Below are 12,500 nucleotides of genomic sequence, written 5' to 3'. Positions count from 1 at the left end.
TTCACACACACACTTACCCTCTTCACACACACACTTACCCTCTTCACACACACACTTACCCTCTTCACACACACACTTACCCTCTTCACACACACACTTACCCTCTTCACACACACACTTACCCTCTTCACACACACACTTACCCTCTTCACACACACACTTACCCTCTTCACACACACACTTACCCTCTTCATACACACACTTACCCTCTTCACACACACTTACCCTCTTCACACACACACTTACCCTCTTCATACACACACTTACCCTCTTCACACACACACTTACCCTCTTCATACACACACTTACCCTCTTCATACACACACTTACCCTCTTCACACACACACTTACCCTCTTCATACACACACTTACCCTCTTCACACACACTTACCCTCTTCACACACACACTTACCCTCTTCATACACACACTTACCCTCTTCACACACACTTACCCTCTTCACACACACACTTACCCTCTTCACACACACACTTACCCTCTTCATACACACACTTACCCTCTTCATACACACACTTACCCTCTTCACACACACACTTACCCTCTTCACACACACACTTACCCTCTTCACACACACACTTACCCTCTTCACACACACTTGCCCTCTTCACACACACACTTACCCTCTTCACACACACACTTACCCTCTTCACACACACACTTACCCTCTTCATACACACACTTACCCTCTTCACACACACACTTACCCTCTTCACACACACACTTACCCTCTTCATACACACACTTACCCTCTTCACACACACACTTACCCTCTTCACACACACTTACCCTCTTCACACACACACTTACCCTCTTCATACACAAACTTACCCTCTTCACACACACACTTACCCTCTTCACACACACTTACCCTCTTCACACACACACTTACCCTCTTCACACACACACTTACCCTCTTCACACACACACTTACCCTCTTCACACACACACTTACCCTCTTCATACACACACTTACCCTCTTCACACACACTTACCCTCTTCACACACACACTTACCCTCTTCACACACACACTTACCCTCTTCACACACACACTTACCCTCTTCACACACACTTACCCTCTTCATACACACACTTACCCTCTTCACACACACACTTACCCTCTTCACACACACTTACCCTCTTCACACACACACACTTACCCTCTTCATACACACTTACCCTCTTCATACACACTTACCCTCTTCATACACACACTTACCCTCTTCACACACACACTTACCCTCTTCATACACACTTACCCTCTTCACACACACTTACCCTCTTCACACACACACTTACCCTCTTCACACACACACTTACCCTCTTCACACACACACTTACCCTCTTCACACACACACTTACCCTCTTCATACACACACTTACCCTCTTCACACACACACTTACCCTCTTCATACACACACTTACCCTCTTCACACACACACTTACCCTCTTCACACACACACTTACCCTCTTCACACACACTTACCCTCTTCACACACACACTTACCCTCTTCATACACACACTTACCCTCTTCATACACACACTTACCCTCTTCACACACACACTTACCCTCTTCATACACACACTTACCCTCTTCACACACACACTTACCCTCTTCATACACACACTTACCCTCTTCACACACACACTTACCCTCTTCATACACACACTTACCCTCTTCATACACACACTTACCCTCTTCATACACACACTTACCCTCTTCACACACACTTACCCTCTTCACACACACACTTACCCTCTTCACACACACACTTACCCTCTTCACACACACTTACCCTCTTCACACACACTTACCCTCTTCACACACACACTTACCCTCTTCACACACACTTACCCTCTTCATACACACACTTACCCTCTTCATACACACACTTACCCTCTTCACACACACTTACCCTCTTCACACACACACTTACCCTCTTCACACACACACTTACCCTCTTCATACACACACTTACCCTCTTCACACACACTTACCCTCTTCACACACACACTTACCCTCTTCACACACACACTTACCCTCTTCACACACACACTTACCCTCTTCATACACACACTTACCCTCTTCATACACACACTTACCCTCTTCATACACACACTTACCCTCTTCACACACACACTTACCCTCTTCACACACACTTACCCTCTTCACACACACACTTACCCTCTTCACACACACACTTACCCTCTTCACACACATTTACCCTCTTCACACACACACTTACCCTCTTCACACACACACTTACCCTCTTCATACACACACTTACCCTCTTCACACACACTTACCCTCTTCACACACACTTACCCTCTTCACACACACACTTACCCTCTTCACACACACACTTACCCTCTTCACACACACACTTACCCTCTTCATACACACACTTACCCTCTTCATACACACTTACCCTCTTCACACACACTTACCCTCTTCACACACACTTACCCTCTTCACACACACTTACCCTCTTCACACACACACTTACCCTCTTCATACACACACTTACCCTCTTCATACACACACTTACCCTCTTCACACACACACTTACCCTCTTCACACACACACTTACCCTCTTCACACACACTTACCCTCTTCATACACACACTTACCCTCTTCATACACACACTTACCCTCTTCATACACATTTACCCTCTTCATACACACACTTACCCTCTTCATACACACACTTACCCTCTTCACACACACTTACCCTCTTCACACACATTTACCCTCTTCACACACACTTACCCTCTTCACACACACTTACCCTCTTCACACACACACTTACCCTCTTCACACACACACTTACCCTCTTCATACACACACTTACCCTCTTCACACACACACTTACCCTCTTCATACACACACTTACCCTCTTCACACACACACTTACCCTCTTCATACACACACTTACCCTCTTCACACACACTTACCCTCTTCACACACACACTTACCCTCTTCACACACACTTACCCTCTTCACACACACTTACCCTCTTCACACACACACTTACCCTCTTCATACACACACTTACCCTCTTCACACACACACTTACCCTCTTCATACACACTTACCCTCTTCACACACACTTACCCTCTTCACACACACACTTACCCTCTTCATACACACACTTACCCTCTTCATACACACACTTACCCTCTTCACACACACACTTACCCTCTTCACACACACACTTACCCTCTTCACACACACACTTACCCTCTTCACACACACACTTACCCTCTTCACACACACTTACCCTCTTCACACACACACTTACCCTCTTCATACACACACTTACCCTCTTCACACACACTTACCCTCTTCATACACACACTTACCCTCTTCACACACACACTTACCCTCTTCACACACACTTACCCTCTTCATACACACACTTACCCTCTTCACACACACACTTACCCTCTTCACACACACACTTACCCTCTTCATACACACACTTACCCTCTTCACACACACACTTACCCTCTTCACACACACTTACCCTCTTCACACACACACTTACCCTCTTCACACACACACTTACCCTCTTCACACACACACTTACCCTCTTCACACACACACTTACCCTCTTCACACACACACTTACCCTCTTCATACACACACTTACCCTCTTCACACACACACTTACCCTCTTCACACACACACTTACCCTCTTCATACACACACTTACCCTCTTCACACACACCCTTACCCTCTTCACACACACACTTACCCTCTTCACACACACACTTACCCTCTTCACACACACACTTACCCTCTTCACACACACACTTACCCTCTTCATACACACACTTACCCTCTTCACACACACACTTACCCTCTTCACACACACACTTACCCTCTTCACACACACACTTACCCTCTTCACACACACACTTACCCTCTTCACACACACACTTACCCTCTTCATACACACACTTACCCTCTTCATACACACACTTACCCTCTTCACACACACTCCTAGAACAGAGGGTTCCTCAGGGTTCTGCACTGGATTATTAAGGGTTCTTCATTCTGAGGTAAAGGAATTAATAGGAAACATTTCTGCTAGGAAACATTTAGGAATTTCCCCACAGGACCAAATGAAGGGGTTTTCTGAGAGAGTATCAGTGCTGAAGATGATCCGTTTATCTCCCACTGAATTCTCTTTAAATCAATGCAGCATCACTTCAGAAAAACCCTGCCCCCCTTCTCCCCCGTCTGACTGGCAAATGGTTCGCTCCACTCTGAATTTCACCACACGCCTGCTAGAGTTCCATTAAGCTCAGATTTGAGTGTGTGTGTGTGTGTGTGTGTGTGTGTGTGTGTGTGTGTCTGTGCAGCAGCAGCAGCAGCATGGAGAAAAGCGAAACGCGTGTGAGGTTTCAGGTTGACTGTGCTGTCGTCTGTCCTGAAATGTAACACACTCTCAAATCATACCATCTGCCATCTGACTCACACACACACACACACACACACACACACACACACACACACACACCTCAGTCATGATACTTAAAAGAACAGATTGAATAACAGAAAGGTGTGGGTGTTTCACTGAAGGAGATGAAAAAGTCCAGCGCTGTTTTGTTAGCGGTTTTGAGAGTGTAAATATTAATATTGAAGGGAGATGTTCCTGAGGCTGATCTTCAGGACTTTATACACACAGGATTGTGGGAACTGAGGGTTTTTTGGGGGAGATGAGGACCCGGTTCTCATGTAGATCTTTTAGAACTACTAGAAAGATTTAGGAAACCTCATGATTAGAGAAGATAGCAAGAAAGCACTAGGAACACAGGACAGAGATTAGAATAAAGAGCCAGTGAAGATGTGAAGAAGATGAACATGGGGCATTAGGAACACCGGAATCTGGGAACATGGGGCATTAGGAACACCGGAATCTGGGAACATGGGGCATTAGGAACACCGGAATCTGGGAACATGGGGCATTAGGAACACCGGAATCTGGGAACATGGGGCATTAGGAACACCGGAATCTGGGAACATGGGGCAATAGGAACACCGGAATCTGGGAACATGGGGCATTAGGAACACCGGAATCTGGGAACATGGGGCAATAGGAACACCGGAATCTGGGAACATGGGGCAATAGGAACACCGGAATCTGGGAACATGGGGCAATAGGAACACCGGAATCTGGGAACATGGGGCATTAGGAACACCGGAATCTGGGAACATGGGGCAATAGGAACACCAGAATCTGGGAACATGGGGCAATAGGAACACCGGAATCTGGGAACATGGGGCAATAGGAACACCGGAATCTGGGAACATGGGGCAATAGGAACACCGGAATCTGGGAACATGGGGCAATAGGAACACCGGAATCTGGGAACATGGGGCAATAGGAACACCGGAATCTGGGAACATGGGGCAATAGGAACACCGGAATCTGGGAACATGGGGCAATAGGAACACCGGAATCTGGGAACATGGGGCATTAGGAACACCGGAATCTGGGAACATGGGGCAATAGGAACACCGGAATCTGGGAACATGGGGCATTAGGAACACCGGAATCTGGGAACATGGGGCATTAGGAACACCGGAATCTGGGAACATGGGGCATTAGGAACACCGGAATCTGGGAACATGGGGCATTAGGAACACCGGAATCTGGGAACATGGGTGTTAGGAACACCGGAATCTGGGAACATGGGGTGTTAGGAACACCGGAATCTGGGAACATGGGGCATTAGGAACACCGGAATCTGGGAACATGGGGCATTAGGAACACCGGAATCTGGGAACATGGGGCATTAGGAACACCGGAATCTGGGAACATGGGGCATTAGGAACACTGGAATCTGGGAACATGGGGTGTTAGGAACACCGGAATCTGGGAACATGGGGCATTAGGAATACCGGAATCTGGGAACATGGGGCATTAGGAACACTGGAATCTGGGAACATGGGGTGTTAGGAACACCGGAATCTGGGAACATGGGGCATTAGGAATACCGGAATCTGGGAACATGGGGCGTTAGGAATACCGGAATCTGGGAACATGGGGCGTTAGGAACACCGGAATCTGGGAACATGGGGCATTAGGAACACCGGAATCTGGGAACATGGGGTGTTAGGAACACCGGAATCTGGGAGCATGGGGTGTTAGGAACACCGGAATCTGGGAACATGGGGTGTTAGGAACACCGGAATCTGGGAACATGGGGTGTTAGGAACACCGGAATCTGGGAACATGGGGTGTTAGGAACACCGGAATCTGGGAGCATGGAATCTTGAACAAAGTTCAGAGGAACCGTACTTTAATAAGTTAGCACACTGACAGTGTTGGGTTCTTCTCAGCTCTGGGAACATTTACTACAGGGGAACTGAGAGATGTTTAATGTAAGCGGAGTTTGAGTGAAGGCCTGGAGCAGAGAGCATGCAGGCTGTGAGGATTATAGTTCTATGTGTTATGTGCTGAAGAGTTAGCGACACACTTTAGCGTGTGTGTTTGTTCCGCGTCACTGAACCTGACCTGCTGAGCTAAAAGCAGAGTGGCATCTGCACTATGTTCCTCATGTGTGTGTGTTTTATGAGCTCCATCTGATCTGTTAATCTCAGAGAGGGACTCAACACTGCTAATGTGTCTATAGCTTACATGCTCATGCAACTCATGCTAGCATGCTAAATATGCTAGGACATACTCCCAGTTGTAGACAAATTGACTAGCAAGCTTCACATATTTGTATTTAGTACAGTGTTCTGACTGGGATACAGGAATAACGTCTGCTCTGATTGGCTGAAAGTGTGTTCTAATTGACTGAGAGCAGTAGAGTGTGTTCTGATTGGCTGAAAACAGCAGAGTGTGTTCTGATTGGCTGAAAACAGCAGAGTGTGTTCTGATTGGCTGAAAACAGCAGAGTGTGTTCTGATTGGCTGAAAACAGCAGAGTGTGTTCTGATTGACTAAGAGTGTGTTCTGATTGGCTGGGAGTAGTTGAGTGTGTTCTGATTGGCTAAGAGTGTGTTCTGATTGGCTGAAAACAGCAGAGTGTGTACTGATTGGCTGGGAGTAGTTGAGTGTGTACTGATTGGCTGGGAGTAGTTGAGTGTGTTCTGATTGGCTGAGAGTGTGTTCCGATTGGCTGGGAGTAGTTGAGTGTTGTGCTGTGCGTATTGTAATGAAGTGTGTAATGTTGTGTGTTTGTGTGTGTCTCCTTCAGTCTCAGAGCAGCTACGATAACGGGGATTATGACGGAGCTCACCGTTTGGGGAGAAAGGCTCTGCACATGGGCATCGCTTCATTCATCATCGGCATACTCATAATTATGACCTTCTGCATTGTACACTTCACTACGGTATGAACACACACACACACACACATTTATGAACAGAGTGACGTCACGTGTCTCCATTCATCCAACAACAAAAACTCAACCCCACTGTCTCAAACTTGAATCCCAAGCATCAAGCAGTAGCAGAATCTGAGTATGACACTGACCTTGTGTCCAATGTTTACTTTAAACTTCTCCATCACTTACTGTGAAGGCATCTGACATGAAGATGGTGAAACTGAAGCACATACAGTGAGCCTGTTTCCAGTTTACAGGATCTTCCTGCCTCTGAAACAGCATGGACTTGACCGTCCATCCTCAGGTGCAGGTTTAACAACATGAGCCTCTGTCTGGAGGACACTGCTTTAGAAACTGGAGATGACCAGAAGGGTCCATAGAGATGTGGACCTGCAGTGCCTGAATGATGTTAAGCATGGAGGCTTCCAGAGTGAATGTTTTTGAGATTTAAAGTTGAGTCTCAAGTTTTGCTTAGAATCAAATCTGAGAAAAGATCCATCACCATATACGAAGGATTTAGAAGAGACAGTGGTGTCCAAGAAGTGTTGGACCAGCATGATAATGGAAAACAAAACCCCATGTGTGAAACCTAACACAGACAGTAACCTGAGCTCAGGGCTGACCTCTGGACCTCTGGACCTCTGGAGGAGCAGCATGGCCCTGAGTGCCACCAGCAGCTCCAAACAGAATCTACTCTGAATAAAATTCATTACAGAATGTCTAAAAATGACTTTAATCATCACCGCAAACTGAAAAAAGATTATTAATGTTTTGTTTTTTCCAGCACACCATCTGAAGAGGAACGCAGAGGAAGCTGACCAGGAACAGACTCAGCATGAGGTTCAGCGTGACCTCTGAAGGACTCGCAGGACAAAGCGGGACGTCTCGATGTCTGGAGGCTCACTGACGCCCCCTGCAGCACTGTACAGTCGTTACGGCTAATCTGTCAAATTTTATACATTTCAAAGTTACGCTCTAAAACTCTGGCAAGTCTAGAACCTGGTGCAGAAGCTTGAGAGAAAAAAAACAGATGTTTATTTCATACGTCTTCATCGTGTCATAGAGCCGGCATTAATCACAGCTAGCGTTAAATACACACCTCATCTCCACCTTCCTCCTACTGGCAAGATAATTGTCGAGATTTTTGCAAAGCTTGAAATAAACAACAGAATTCATTAAAGTATTGCTAAAATGTAAACAACAACAACGATGATTGAAAGAAATAAAGGATAATTATATAAATTCAGTTTTGTTTAAAGTTACCGTTCAGTAAGTAAAATACATGTATGCAGTTTCACCTGTAAACCTGACATAGCTGATTAACAAAGACACGTTTGCTAGCTGGGGCTATGCGGCTTTACACTGAAGCTACGAGGCTAATCTAGCTAAGAGCTAATGGAAGACTCTGTAGGTGACGTAGCTGCTCTTTCATGTGTATTTTTTTTAAAGTTTATTGTATTTATTTCAGTATTTTAAGCGTGATCACACTGAGACTTCAGCTCTACACACATCCATCATCATTACACACTGATTCTCACTGCGGAGCTCCAGGATCATTCAGATTACATCATCATACAGACCGTGATTAACGTGATTGATGTGATTAATGAGATTGATTAATGAGATTGATTAATGAGATTGATTAATGAGATTGATGAGTTTTAGAGGATCAGATGCTGTTGCTTTAAATCACACGCTTCCTTATTTTACACTTTTTGACAGCAAATTTATGTTTGTACAGAAATCTTTTTTTTCTCTGTGACTGTGATTTTTTTTAAAATAACACGTGCAATTTATGAATTTAAATAAATAAATAAATAAATAAATAAATAAATAAATAAATAAATAAAATCAGTGTTGGAATTTGGATTATCTGTCTCTATCCACTCTTCTTTCCCGTCTGTCTGTTCATGTCATTCTGTCTCACTCTCCCTGAATCTCTCTCTCTCTCTGTCTCTCTCTCCCTCTGTCTGTCTCTCCCTGCCCCCACCTGTCTGTCTCTCTGTAATCTGCAGCGTATGGATGATCCTGTACTCTGATATGTAATATTAGAAGCAGTGAAGTTAAATATAGCTGAGTACTGGCAGCCTGTGAGTATGTGTGTGTGCGTGTGTGTGTGCATGTTTCTGTGTGTATGTGAGTGAGTGAGTGAGTGAGTGTGTGTGTGTGTGTGTTTATGTGTGAATATGTGTGTGCGTGTGTGTGTCTGGTGTCTGTGCATGTAAGTGAGTGTGTGTGTGTCTATGTGTGTGTGTGTATGTGTGCGTGTGTATGTGTGTTGTGTGTGTGTGTGTGTCTGGTGTCTGTGCATGTGAGTGAGTGTGTGTGTGTGTGTGTGTGTTGTGTGTGTGTGTGTTGTGTGTGTGTGTGTGTGTTCAGCACACACAGTGTATAGCAGTAACACAGTGAAAGTGAAGAGTCGTGAGAAACTCAACACACCACATCGTTATTAACATATCATTAACATCACTGACCACAAACAACTGACCACAAACAAACACACACATACACACACACACACACACACACACATCACAATTATTATTATTATTATTATTATTACATACACACATACACATACACACACACACACACACACACACACATCACAATTATTATTATTATTATTATTATTATTACATACACACATACACACACACACACATACACACACACACACACACATCACAATTATTATTATTATTATTATTATTATTACATACACACATACACACACACATCACAATTATTATCATTATTATATTATTATTATTGTTGTTGTTTCCTTTCTCTTAATAATAGCGGTATAAATATATTATATATTATTAATTATTTAACTTTATTATAACATTGTAGTATAATATGTAATAATTATATAAACACTCACCAATAATTATATTATATTATATTATATTATATTATATTATATTATATTATATTATATTATATTATATTATATTATATTATATTATATTGGTTTAAAGTGTTAAAGTTTAGCATTGAAGTTAAAAGCACGGTAAGCGGAAGTCGTGTGTGTGTGTGTGTGTGTGTCTGATCGCGCGTGCACATGTGTATGTGTGTTTGCTCGCGCGTGCACGTATGTGTAACCGCGGTATGAAAATGGCGAATTAGGGGAAGCCACCATCTCATACGGTAAGTACACACACACACACACACACACACACACGCGCGCGCGCACACTTTTAAGACACATATTCAAGGAGAGTTTTAAGGCGGTGGTGTGTGTGTGTGTGTGTGTGTAGATGAGAAGTCTCGTGCTTCTTCACTTCCTGATTAAAGAACCTCGCTCCGTTATTAGACTTCAGCTCAGTGTTTATCAACAAACATTAACATTTACAGAATAAAACACTCCGCACTGCGTTGTTTGTGTTGTTGTTTTGTGTGTGTGTGTGTTAAAGTTCATCTAAATGCCGTTCAGAAGTTTACTTAACTTCCTGAAAGAAGAGAAACACAGGAACGGTGTGTGTGTGTGTGTGTGTGTGTGTTAAAGTTCATCTAAATGCCGTTCAGAAGTTTACTTAACTTCCTGAAAGAAGAGAAACACAGGAACGGTGTGTGTGTGTATATAATCGTTATTATAATATAATTATCATAAATGTTAATGATGAACACACTGAAGGTGTTTATTGCGTGTGTTCAGGAGGATCATGGGAAACGCCAGCAGTGAGAGAAGTGCACAGGGAGAAAAAAACCAGAGGAGGAGTGGAGGGAAGGACACCAAAATCCTCCTGACCGATGATACTGACCTGTTCCAGGACGATGCGAAGGTGAGAGACAGACAGGCAGAGAGACAGAGAGAGCGAGAGAGAGACAGACAGACAGACAGACAGGAAGAGAGACACAGACAGAGAGAGAGACAGGAAGAGAGACACAGACAGACAGCTGAAATGACATTTGAGGTGTTATCAATGATATGTATAAAGAAATCTATACACACATTATTTATATCGTTTTCTCTGTCTGTCTGTCTCTCTGTGCCCCCCCCTCTTTCTCTCTCTCTCTCTCTCTCTCTCTCTCTGTATGCGTCTCTCTCTCTCTCTCTCTCTCTCTCTCAGGAGTTCTTGGCGTGGCAGAAGGATGTTCAGTCGCAAACTAAGTGTGTAACTGGACACCCCACGGTCTTTGAGTGGTCCGGACCGGCAAAAGATGTTTATGTCTCTGGCTCCTTTAATAACTGGGCCACAAAAATCCCTCTGTCCAAGAGGTTAGCCCCGCCCACTCACTTCCTCTCAGTGTCCCTGTTACTATACAAACGAGACAAGCTAGCTCGGTACCAAACCCTGTATAATTAAAATACTAATACAAGTACTTGACCACAAGGGGGCACTGTGACTGCAGAAAATTTCATTTAGACTGTAGATTTTTAAGTAATTAATTCCACACATATTATATTTAATGAATCTAATTGACACCCATGATTAAAAGGAGGAGGGGTTAATTTCCTGGCTGTTGATTGGCTGAAATTTTCAGTCTCTACATGTGATCTGATGTTAAGATGATTTTTAACCCTTTTTTCTTCTAGTCAGAAAAATTTCACGGGAATCGTGGATCTTCCTGAAGGAGAGCATCAGTATAAGTTTTATGTAGACGGACAATGGACTTTAGATCCTAAGAAGGTAAAATGAAACACTTCCTGTACATTACACCTGACTGTGGCTAAATGTAGATTTTAATGTTACACCAGAACACAGTGAACTTGTTAGCGTAGCATTATCACAGCTAGCATACATGTTAGCACTGCAGGTTGTTCTGGATATTTTTGATATTTATTATCCCGTGTCCTCAGCCGGTCATCACCACTAAATCCGGCATCGTCAACAACGTGGTTCTGATCTGCCAGACCGACTTCGAGGTCTTTGACGCCCTGAAAAGCGACTCTGAGATTAGCGCCGACGGATCAGGTGAGCTGATGTAGCTGTGGGACACTGGACGTGTAGACTGGACATGTTTGTCAGGAATGTATCTGATCTGTTGATTGTTTAAATGTCTGTGTGTGTTTGTGTGGTCAGATGTGTCCAGCTCTCCCCCCGGACCATACCATCAGGACCCCTACTCCATTAAAGCAGAGGAGCGCCTGCGCACTCCGCCCATCTTGCCTCCTCATCTGCTGCAGGTTCT

At 44.1% G+C, this 12,500-nt stretch overlaps 2 protein-coding genes across 3 annotated transcripts in view; both read left to right on the top strand.

The window, feature by feature from the left end:
• LOC131352729 (transmembrane protein 233) overlaps positions 1–9,169 on the top strand; it is a 17,217-nt gene extending 8,048 nt beyond the window's left edge. The window contains exons 2-3 of the mRNA XM_058389050.1: positions 7,233–7,367; positions 8,146–9,169. Of these exons, the coding sequence (XP_058245033.1) occupies positions 7,233–7,367; positions 8,146–8,157 (147 nt within the window). The 3' untranslated portion in view covers positions 8,158–9,169. The remainder of the gene's footprint in view (positions 1–7,232; positions 7,368–8,145) is intronic.
• A 1,213-nt stretch (positions 9,170–10,382) lies between these two features.
• prkab1b (protein kinase, AMP-activated, beta 1 non-catalytic subunit, b) overlaps positions 10,383–12,500 on the top strand; it is a 2,842-nt gene continuing 724 nt past the window's right edge. Inside the window, exons 1-6 of one of the 2 annotated variants that reach the window (XM_058388760.1) lie at positions 10,383–10,514; positions 11,023–11,149; positions 11,438–11,586; positions 11,905–11,998; positions 12,169–12,283; positions 12,392–12,500. The exon at positions 12,392–12,500 is cut by the window's right edge and continues 25 nt beyond it. In XM_058388760.1, the coding sequence (XP_058244743.1) occupies positions 11,030–11,149; positions 11,438–11,586; positions 11,905–11,998; positions 12,169–12,283; positions 12,392–12,500 (587 nt within the window). In that variant the 5' untranslated portion in view covers positions 10,383–10,514; positions 11,023–11,029. Of the gene's footprint in view, positions 10,515–10,806; positions 10,934–11,022; positions 11,150–11,437; positions 11,587–11,904; positions 11,999–12,168; positions 12,284–12,391 lie in introns of those variants that run through there. The other variant, XM_058388761.1, reaches the window with a different exon arrangement.

Source organism: Hemibagrus wyckioides, linkage group LG05 (assembly GCF_019097595.1).
Source record: "Hemibagrus wyckioides isolate EC202008001 linkage group LG05, SWU_Hwy_1.0, whole genome shotgun sequence".
Taxonomy (NCBI): Eukaryota; Metazoa; Chordata; class Actinopteri; order Siluriformes; family Bagridae; genus Hemibagrus; species Hemibagrus wyckioides.
Note: the sequence above shows the minus strand (reverse complement) of the source record. Positions and strands in the feature narration are given on the sequence as shown.